The sequence below is a fragment of the Gekko japonicus genome, unplaced genomic scaffold, assembly GCF_001447785.1.
Source record: "Gekko japonicus isolate JY-2015 unplaced genomic scaffold, Gekko_japonicus_V1.1 scaffold2905, whole genome shotgun sequence".
NCBI lineage: Eukaryota > Metazoa > Chordata > Lepidosauria > Squamata > Gekkonidae > Gekko > Gekko japonicus.
Window position 1 is genome coordinate 185,897 of NW_015164284.1, and position 11,400 is coordinate 197,296.

The 11,400-nt window shown below is 48.0% G+C and overlaps 1 protein-coding gene across 1 annotated transcript in view; it reads left to right on the forward strand.

Moving 5' to 3' along the window:
- LOC107108345 (sodium-dependent noradrenaline transporter-like) overlaps positions 1–11,400 on the forward strand; it is a gene marked incomplete at both ends in the record, with an annotated part of 20,869 nt that overhangs the window by 3,516 nt on the left and 5,953 nt on the right. Inside the window, 2 exons of the mRNA XM_015408772.1 lie at positions 2,477–2,717; positions 10,591–10,729. Coding sequence (XP_015264258.1) covers positions 2,477–2,717; positions 10,591–10,729 — 380 coding nt within the window. The remainder of the gene's footprint in view (positions 1–2,476; positions 2,718–10,590; positions 10,730–11,400) is intronic.

The window sequence follows — 11,400 nt, forward strand, 5'->3', positions numbered from 1 at the left end:
CCTTCCTCTCTCTCTCTCTCTCTCTCTCTCTCTCTCTCTCTCTCTCTCTCTTTCTTTCTTTCTTTCTTTCTTTCTTTCTTTCTTTCTTTCTTTCTTTCTTTCTTGCCTCTGAATGGGATTGATTTGGGAACTTATTGAGCTTAATCCCTCTGTACTTCTTCAATTGTCTTACGTTGTCCTGTATTGATGTTATGATATAACTGTGTATGTGTTTCTGCTAGGGTTGTCAGGTCCCAATGCCACGCTGGTGGGGGGGTGGGAGGAAACTTTCCAGGAGTGGGGCGGAGTGCCGTGATGCACCGACGTCACGCAGAAGTGACATCAGCACGTCGGGGACATCACGCGGTGATGCTCTGGTTTGGGGTCAAAACTCTATGGTAGAATCAGCCTCAAATCGTAAGGGTTTTCCCCAAAAACAAGAGTGTCACCATGAAATATCCCTGATGTGCTGACATCCCTTCCACGTGTCATCAGCAGTGTTCCCTCTAAGCTGAGTTAGTGCGAGCTAGCTCACAGTCTTTTAGCCTCCAGCTCACACAATTTTGCCTTAGCTCAGGAAGGAGGGCTCCAGAGCAAACTGATTTATGCAGGAGCCAAATGGCTCGCTCACAACTTCAATGGCAGTAGCTCACAAAGTGGAATTTTTGTTTACAAGACTCCACAGCTTAGAGGGAACATTGGTCATCAGCATGCCACTGCTTGGGGGCGGGGCTTCCTCCCGCTGGCCGGTGGTTGGGCCGAAGCCCCCGAAAAACCAGGGGATCCCCCACTTGCCAACTGAGGAATGGCAACCCTAGTTTTCACTAGCTCTGGACTGACTTGAGAGCTTCGTAGTGGGAAGGCATTCTAAAGAAAATGCTAAATGAAGAAAACAAAATCTGTGCCTGCTCAGTATGATCACTGACCACTTCCTCCTGAAAGAGACCCGAAAGCAGTTCACAATATTTATAAATAAAATGATTTTTTTTTTAAAGTACAGCTTAAATCAAACAAGGAGAAAGTTACAGACTGGGCCCAGTCTTGCATCCAAAGGTCCATCGCATTCCAAAGCACGCGTCGTAAGCCAAGTTAATTCCAGGAGACGGAGGAGGGGGAGCTCAACTTAGAATTTAGGGTTGCCAGGTACCCCCAGGCAACCAGCGCAGGTCAGGGGGACTTACTGACAGCGGGAGGGAGGCCAAGGCTACTGACGTGGCAACATCACTTTTGTCATGCACCAGAAGTGACATCATTGCATCACCGGCAACACAGTACATTCTAGTATTTGGGGCGAAAAGTCTTTGGTAGAAGCCATTTTGACCATAGAGCTTCTGCCAAAACACCAGTGCATCAGCGGTCACATGATGACATCATTTCCAGTGCATGTCGGAAGTGACATTGCCACATCGATGGGGACAGTGTCCTACGCCTCCCTCTGCTACCTGTAAGCCCCCCACCAGCCAGCTGTTCGGCAGCAGGGGGCAGGACCCAGGGCCAGGGGGAGCCCCGTGCCAGCAGGGGGCTGGCAACTCTAATTGAGATGTTGCAATGTTTCTCCCACTCTTCCCTCTTTGCAACGATAACGGTTTTGTCCGTACATGACTTTTTTGCCACCTCCTCCTCCCCTGGCCCAGAACTTTACTTTGCCGTGTACTTGGGTTGCCGTCCCCCCCCGATGGGGGCGGGGATTCCCCTGACTTCCACCCCCCTATCCCCCGCTGGACAGCTGCCAGCGGGAGGAGCCCTGCCCCTGAAGAGCTCCCCGGCGTCCGACATGCCTGGCGTGATGGTGTCACCCAGAGGTGGTGACGTCATGCTGGGCACGACGCCGGGGGGACGCTCTAGCATTTGGCCAGAAACTCTATGGTACCAAGAAGATGTATTTATTGTATGTATTGATTTGATTTATACCCCTCCCTCCCCGCCAGAGTAGGCTCAGGGCGGCTTACATATATGCAATAGCTAAAAACGACAATATAAAATAAGGGCATTAAAATCTTAAAAACAACAACATAAGGTGCTAGTGAAGAATTTAAGTGACATGGCGAAGGCAGAGTAGCATCGACATATTAGTAAATGCAGTTGGTATTTGCTTTTAATGTCGTCGGAAGTCAGGCTGTCGGTGGTGATATTGGGCCCAGGGCCTCGATGTATTGGGTGCAGCTCCTTAATAAAAGGCCTGGTGGAAGAGCTCCGTCTTGCAGGCCCCTGTGGAACTGTAGAAGGTCCCGCAGGGCCCTGAGGTCTTCCGGGTGCTCATTCCACCAGCACAGAGCCACTATTGAAAAGGCCCTGGTCCTAGTTGATGCCAGCCTGACGTCTTTAGGGCCCAGGAAGGAACCTCCGTCCCCCCCACCAGCAGAAGGTAGGGATCTGGCAACCTTACTGTGTACTTTTTTTTTACCCGTCCTAGTGTCAGAAGAGGCCCTCTTGGAATGATAGTTTTGATTAGCATGCGACGTATGCCTTCCTTCATCTGGTTTCTGTTTGTCTTCAGGTACCGGCTATGCCGTGATACTCATAGCCCTCTACGTGGGTTTCTACTACAACGTTATCATAGCTTGGTCTCTTTACTATCTGTTTTCATCCTTCACGCTGGGGGAGCTTCCCTGGACGAGGTGTGACCATCCCTGGAACAGTCCCAACTGCACAGACCCCAGACTCATCAACATGTCGGCGTTTGCCAGTGGCACCACGTACTCCAAATACAAGATCACACCTGCCGCTGAATTTTATGAGTAAGTTTGGTTTCCTGGTTCCAGAGGGATAGCCGTGCTAAGTCCCTTGCAGCAAAATCAAAGAAACAGGAGTCCCATGCCATCTTTAAAGACTAAGTAGCAACAGCAGCTTTTGTGGATTAGGGCTTTGGCTCAGTGGTAGAGCCTCTGCTTTCAATGCAGAAGGCCCCAGGTTCAACCCCCCAACATCTTCAGTTAAATGGACCACGTAGTAAGTGATGTGAAAGACCCCTACCTGAGACCCCGGCGAGCCACTGCTAGTATGAGTGGACAATACTGACCTTCAGGGCTATTTTTGGGCAGGAACGCACAGGAACGGAGTTCTGGCTGGCTCCCGAGTTGGCCACGCCCAGCAGGAACTCATTAGCATAATAGGCCACACCCAACAACAGAAACTCATTAGGATTGGCTACAGTAGGGGTGTGTGGCCTAACATGCAAAGGAGTTCCTGCTACAAAAAAAGGCCCTGGGTTTTGACAACAAACAAGGTAAACAGAATAAGAAGCAAAAGGTGGGCGTGGCTGGATGACCACACTTCTGGTAACATGGGGTGTGTGGCCTAATAGGCTAATGAGCTATGCTCTCATGGGTGTGGCCTAATAGGCTAATGAGTTTTGCTGTTGGGTGTGGGTGTGGCTGGATGACCACACGTCTGGTAACATGGGGTGTGTGGCTTAATATGCTAATGAGTTTCTGCTGTTGGGTGTGGCCTATTATGCTAATGAGCTCCTGCTGGGCTTTTTCTACAAAAAGAGCCCTGCTGACCTTGATAGACAAATGATCTGATTCAGTATAAGGCAGTTTCATGTGAATCATGTGAAGATGTGTGTGGTGTAGGATTTTTAGTCCCCTTGTGGGACTTGCCCCCAGCTCCCCTTTCCTGCTACTGCTCAGATTGGAGAAAATAGAATTTAAACTGGCCATCAGGCCTATGGCATGATGTTACTTCCAGGCAGGGCTTTTTTTTGTAGAAAAAGCCCAGCAGGAACTCATTAGCATAATAGGCCACACCCAACAGCAGAAACTCATTCGCATATTAGGCCACACACCCCATGTTACCAGAAGTGTGGTCATCCAGCCACACCCACCTTTTGCTTTTTATTCTGTTTACTTTGTTGTCAAAACCCAGGGCTTTTTTTGTAGCAGGAACCACACACCCCTAATGTAGCCAATCCTAATGAGTTTCTGCTGTTGGGTGTGGCCTATTATGCTAATGAGTTCCTGCTGGGCTGGGCCAGCTCAGGAGCCAGCCGGAACTCCGTTCCTGTGCGTTCCTGCCCAAAAATAGCCCTGTTTCCAGGAAAACCCCAGAAGTGATGTCCCCCTCTAGGAACTGCTGGGAATTCTATGATTTTACCATGTGATTTTGCCATGGTTTTACCACAGAGTTGCCAGTGATTTCTAGAGCGATGTAACTTCACTTCTGGGGTTTCACTGGAAGTGCCATCGTGCCATAGGTTTGCCAGGTCTCTCCTGACAACCGGCAGGGAGTGGGGGGCTGGGCCATGTCACCTGTGTCACACAGGAAGTGACATCATCATGCCAGTGACTTTTGGGTGACACTCTGGTATTTGGGCAAAAGCTCTATTGTAAAACTGGTTTCTACCGCAGAGCTGATGGTGTGATGACATTACTTCTCATGCAATGCCAGCAACATGGCCTAGACCTTCTTCTTTCTACTGGTAAGTCCCCTGCCAGCCAGCTGATTGGTGGCTGGGGGCAGGGCCTGTCAGTGGGGGACCCCTGCCTCCACTGGGGGTATCCGGCAACCCTATCATGCCATTTAGGGCTGCCAAGTGGGGGCGGGTGGCGGGTAAACCCCCGCTTCGGAGGCCCGATTCCCGCCACCGCGGAATTGGGCCCCGGGGGGAACTCTGCCCCCCCGAAGCGCAGCGTGGCTGCAACCATGTCAATCATGCGCATTGACGGATGGCTCCCGGAGCCCGGCGAGGCTCCCCCGCCAGTAAGAAAAATTGACTTGGCAGCCCTAATGCCATTGCTGATGGTTATCTCCCTCATATCCCCACTTCCTGGTCTCCCACTGGTTGCCAGGCCTGTAAACCCTGATGTGGTAAGTCCTAACTAGGCAGACATTTATTTAGGGGTTATGGAAAAAAAATATTAGCAGGGTCAAAGGACCATGGAATGCAGGAAGTACTGAGTGAGATTTAATCATGCACAACTCAACATAGTCAAGAACAGAGTGGTCAGTTCAATGTAATCAAGCCCTGGTTATTCACAATAGTGACAATTGCCCTTTTCTCTAGTTTCCCTAAGCTGGTTTGCACCAGAAACGACTGTGTATTCTTAGGCTTTACCAAGCTAGCTCCTAGTATGACTACCAAATCCCAAATTCTTGTGGAAGCTTTTGGGCTGAAGAGAGCATCCATGGTTGTAAGGCTCTTGATGTCATCATGAAGAAGGTCCATGGTCATTTCAGGACTTAATTGCATTGGCAGCATTTTCAAGCATCGTTTTATTAAGGGACACACACACACAAAGCAGCCAAAATAAACAATGAATCCGTTCCCAAACACAAACAGTTTCTAAGACCACACTTTTGTGATCTCACTGGGGCAATGGCATAAATAAATCGCTTTACTTACGGAAGTTGCTGAATGTAACAATCTGCTTTATTTCAACCAGCTCCTTCAGACTAACACAGAAAAATGAAAGTAAGTAAGAGAGCAGTCTAGGGGGTGGAGTTTTTCTGCATCCCACAATCAGGTTCTACTTAACTCTTTACTATTCATTTTACTATACACACGACTTCTGAAACAAATGCAAAACAAACTGAGGGACTGTGTTCTCTTCTTCTCTCACACACTCACTGGGAAGAGCCTCATGCCTGCTCGCCCCCCCCCCACCGCACCCTTCATCCTGCTGAGATTTAAAGGCACACACACATTCCCAAACACAAACAGTTTGCAAGCTTCTTCTAAAATGTCCTGCTGAGATTTAAAGACACATCATGGCTGTTGGGGTGGGGAGGAGCCTGCAAAATTGGGGTATCCTCCGCCCAGACCTGGGGGCCGGCAAGCCTAGATGGGAATCCTTTTTTGGGCTGTAGTAGAACATCACCACCATAAGCAGTTGGCAGGTACAAACTCCAGGATACAACTTGATACCCGAATGCAACTTGATACAAAATCTAATGTGTGGTTTGGCCCTCAGACGATACAGGAAAACCCATAGGGCACAAATAGGGAGGGCGGCTTATTGGTTTCTTTACTTCGCTTATCGTCTTTCTCATTGAGACTAAAGGCACATTACAAAACGGTAAAGCAATTTTATAAGGACCAGTCTCATACCTGAATAAACAGTATAATACAACTGTATTACACAATAAGAGAAAAAAATGAAATAAAGATATGATAATACATCCAATGACTAATGCGGTATGGGAGGAGGAAGGGTTAGCCGCTTACTTGGAGCTGTGGGAGACCTCCTTCCACAGCCTCCCAGCTTGTGCTGCTGTTTGAATGAGCCATGGCAGGAAAATGGGGGAGGAAGTGAGGTTAATCGACACTCTAGGAAGTCTCTAAAACTCTATGGCCTTATCATAGAGTTTGGGGAAATTCCAAGAGTGTTGTTTCCAAGTGAAACCTGGAAGTGGTATCACAATGCCAATCAATGCTTCCCTTCCCCATGCTCTTACCCCCCCAAAAAAGCTGAGGCTTGGCAACTCTGGTGGAGGAACTACCTAAAATTTCTCACAAACAGTTAAAACTGTATCCCTATTCCCTTTATAAAAAGTTCCCTCCTTCACAATCTTGTTTGATCAGATTGTTATTCCTTTTACATAATGCCCTTTTAAAGGACATTATTAATATAGAATATTCTTTAAATAAGTGTTTATTTAAAAAAAAAACTTGAACTTGATACATAGCCAAGAGACAATGCAAACAACGAAGAGGCTGTTTGTGACAAAGACCACAAAAGTACGTACATGAAGGCCCCTGCTATTTTCTCTAGATAGTCATTAATGACAGCGGAGCATTTCCTATTGTTTCCGCTCTCATTGTACAAAAAAGTAATACCAGAAGGAAGTTCGGAAATTGGCTGTCTCTATTCAAGCTGGCAGCCGAACAAAAACATGGATTCATTTCTCCTTCTGGCAAAGTATGTTTGTTTAGTGATCTGTTTCGTTTTATTTCTTTATGTTGAAGTTGCTCTCTTTCAGCTGTTTGGTTGCCGTTTCTGAAACACATAAAGATTCATACCCTAGTAATTGAAACAAAGGGGTAATTGGAATAAAATCCCATTGAAAAACAGCCTTTCAGCTCTGGCTGTTGTTGGAATATAAGCCCTGAGCTAGATTGTGATATCAAAATGCATCATTACTCAATTGGGGTTATGAATTTGGGGAGCTCTTGCCTCTAATCTAAGCCAAACGGTAAACCCCCAAAGTTCTTCTCCAACTAGAAAAAAGAGCCAATTCACACCCTCTTCTCACACCCCAAGAAAATATCTTGGTTTACGATGGGCAAAGCCAGGAAAGGAGATATCTCAGTTAAATTGGTGGTGGCAGCTACAAGCATGGACGGCTTCAAAAGGGAATTAGATAAGCATATGGAGCAGAGGTCCATCAGTGGCTATTAGCCACAAGGTATAGATAGGGGCTCTGGGGCAAGTGGAGCTCTGTCTTCTTGGTGCTTGGGGGGGTCAACAGTGGGAGGGCTTCTAATGTCCTGGCCCCACTGGTGGGCCTCCTGATGGCACTGGTATTTCTGGCCACTGTGATACAGAGTGTTGGATTAGATGGGCCTTTGGCCTGATCCAACATTGGCATCTCTTATGTTCTTATGTTCTTAAATTTTATCTGCCTGTGGTATTAGAACCAGAGATGCGAGACCTCTGGGTAAACTTATTTTTAGGGTTGACAGATACCCCCTGGTGACTAGTGGTGGGTGAGGGGGATACTGACAGCAAAAGGAGGCTCTAGTATATTGCACAAATACCAGAGTCTTCTTGTGCTGTTGGCAATGGGATGACATCACTTCTGATGTGCGCCAGAAGTGATGTTGCCATGTTGTCAACAATGCCAGCCTAGAAGAAGAAGAAGAGATTGGATTTATACCTCGCCCTTCACTACCCAAAGGAGTCTCAGAGAGGCTTACAAACTCCTTCCCCTTCCCCTCCCCACAACAGACACCCTGTGAGGTAGGTGGGGCTGAGAGAGCCCTGACAGAAACTGCTCTTTTTTCAAGAACAGCTGTGCCAGAACTACGGCTTGCCCAAGGTCATCCAGCAGCTGCAAGTGGAGGAGTGGGGAATCAAACCCGGTTCTCCCAGATTAGAGTCCGCACACTTAACCACTACACCAAACTGGCCTAGGCCTCCTTTTGCTGTTGGCAAATCCACTTGCTGGCCAGCTGATTGACAGTGAGGGGGAGGACCCACAAGGCAGGGGTTACCCCACCCTTTCCGGGCCTGGCAACCCTCCTTATTCTGGTATGTGGCATATGTGAGTGGTATCTGGTTCTCTAGATGCACAGAGAGAGTTATAAAAGGGCAGTCATAAATTCTCTTCACCTGCCAAACGTTAAGTTCCGTCATGTTCCTTCCAATTTATGGTGACCCAATAAATAATGAAGTACTACAGGCTCAAGTGGTTAAGAGGCTGAGCTGCAGGCTGTGGAAGGTCGGCAGTTCGAGACCCGCGTGCCGCATGACGGAGTGAGCTCCCGTCTCTGGCCCCAGCTCCTGCCAACCTAGCAGTTCGAAAGCAAGAAATTGCAAGTAGATATATAGGTACCGCTTCGGTGGGAAGGTAACAGCATTCCGTGCACCTCGACATCTAGTCATGCCGGCCACATGACCACGGAAACGTCTTTGTACAGCGCTGGCTCTTTGGCTTGGAAACGGAGATGAGCACCACATCCCTAGAGTCGGATTCAACTGGCTTTCGATCAGGGGAAACCTTTACCTTTACCTTACAGTCTTATCATGTGACAAACATCGGTTTCACCTATGGAAATCAGCCATTCAAACAGACCCTTGTGCAATAAGAAACAATCTGTAGTGGCCATCCCAAACCATAGCCTTCATGTGGCTGGAATCAATGGGTCTTTGACTTTCACACGATGTGTTCAGAATCAGGCATCATTCTGTTTGTTTTGTCTGGCTCCCTCTTAAAAGACCAAGACTGAAAAACAATGTGGGTGCATCCCCTCAAGCTTCGTCATGGTCTTTTAAACTTTGTTTCCTGTTTAGGCTTCATATCCTTTAACGGCTCCAAGAAGAACATGCCTTTTATCCCAAACCATAACCTTCATGTGGCTGGAATCAATGGGCCTTTGACTTTCACACGATGTGTTCAGAATCAGGGCATCCTTCTGTTTGTTTTGTCTGGCTCCCTCTTAAAAGACCGAGACTGAAAAACAATATGGGTGCATCCCCTCAAGCGTCTTATCATGTGACAAACATCGGTTTAACCTATGGAAATCAGCCATTCAAACAGACCCTTGTGCAATAAGAAACAATCTGTAGTGGCCATCCCAAACCATAGCCTTCATGTGGCTGGAATCAATGGGTCTTTGACTTTCACACGATGTGTTCAGAATCAGGCATCATTCTGTTTGTTTTGTCTGGCTCCCTCTTAAAAGACCAAGACTGAAAAACAATGTGGGTGCATCCCCTCAAGCTTCGTCATGGTCTTTTAAACTTTGTTTCCTGTTTAGGCTTCATATCCTTTAACGGCTCCAAGAAGAACATGCCTTTTTTATTATTATTAACGCTGCACAAAAGAGCATACTCAGAGAAGGGAGATATAATTGTCCTAGGGTTATCATTCCTTAGTTTGGGGACGCGGGACCAATGTTCCCTCTAAGCTGTGGAGTCCTGTGAGCAAAAATGAGCTGCTTGGTGGGAGGAAATCCCCTACTCAGAGCAACGTTGGGTGATGTGCCGATGTAGGCACATCGATGATGTGGGGGGGGGGTGATGCTCTGGTTTGGGGACAAAACTTTACCATAGAGTTTTGGCCAAAAACCAGAGTCTCGCCGCCGTGCCTATGTCACTTCTGGCTGATGCATGCAGGGCTATTTTTGGGCAGGAACGCACAGAAACGGAGTTCCGGCTGGATCCTGAGTTGGCCACGCCCAGCAGGAACTCATTAGAATAATAGGCCACACCCAACAGTGGGAATTCATTAGGATTGGCTACATTAGGGGTGTGTGGCCTAACATGCAAAGGAGTTCCTGCTACAAAAAAGCCCTGGGTTTTGACAACAAACAAGGTAAGCAGAATAAGAAGCAAAAGGTGGGTGTGGCTGGATGAGCACACTTCTGGTAACGTGGGGGTGCATCCTAATGTGCTAATGAGCTGTGCTGTCAGGGTGTGTGTGGCCTAATATGCTAATGAGTTTCTGCTGCTGGGTATGGCCTATTATGCTAATGAGTTCCTGCTGGGCTTTTTCTACAAAAAAAGCCCTGGATGCATGACATCACTTCTGGTGACGTCAGCCCATTGGGGGTGATGTTTCTGGCTCCCGGAGCCCCCTCCCCCCCCCCCCGCCGGCATCTCAAAGAGACCTGGCAACCCTAAATTGTCTGCTCTTCCTGGTGTTGCGTTTGTATCTATAATACTGAATCCTGTTCCATTTAGGAGTATACCTTATTCCTGCTCCCTCTTATGGAGGCTTCCTGTTCAAAATGTTCAATGATGAGAAGCCAGTCCTGGTTAGTCTGTTGGTCTAGGCACTTGCTCTCAGCCTGTCCTACCACACAGGGTTGTTGTTGTGGGATAAAATGTGGGGAGAGCCATGAGCGCTGCCTTAAATTCTTTGCCATGAGTGCTGCCTTAAATTCTGTACTGGATTGGTCTAATGATTCTGTGTGTGTTTGTGTCTTTCTCCTTGTCTTTCGGCTAGACGACGAATTTTGCATCTTCACGAAAGCCACGGGATCGGAGACCTCGGCTTCCCCAGATGGGAGCTCTTGCTCTGTCTTTTGTTGGTGATGATCATCATTTTCTTCAGCTTATGGAAAGGCGTGAAGACATCAGGAAAGGTATGAGGGTGCGGACAGGGCCCTTGGAGGTCTGAGACCTACCATCTCTTTGTATGGCCCTTGTCCTTTATGGTGACTTAAGAACATAAGAAGAGCCTTGCTGGATCAGACCAGTGGCCCACCTAGTCCAGCATCCTGTCCCATACAGTGGCCAACCAGTTCCTCTAGAGAGCCAACAACAGGGCACAGAGACCAAGGCCTTCATAAGAACATACGAAGAGCCCTGCTGAGTCAGAACAGTGGTCCATCTAGGCCAGCATCCTGTCTCACACAGTGGCCAACCAGTTCCCCTGGAGGGCCAGCAACAGGGCAGAGAGGCCGAGGCCTTCATAAGAACATCAGAAGAGCCCTGCTGGATCAGACCAGGGGTCCACCTAGTCCAGCATCCTGTCCCATACAGTGGCCAACCAGTTCCTCTAGAGAGCCAACAACAGGGCACAGAGGCCGAGACCCTCCCTTCCCCTGATGTTGCCTCCTGGCTCTGGGATTCAGAGGATTTGGATGTGGAGGTTCCCCTCAGTCACCATGGCTAGTAGTCACTGATAGACTTATCCTCCATGAATCTATCTACCCCCCTTTGAAAGCTGTTTATTTTTGTGGCCATCACTACATCCTCTGGCAGAGATTTCCACCTTTTAATCACTCTCAGTGTAAAGTACTTAAATCTTGGG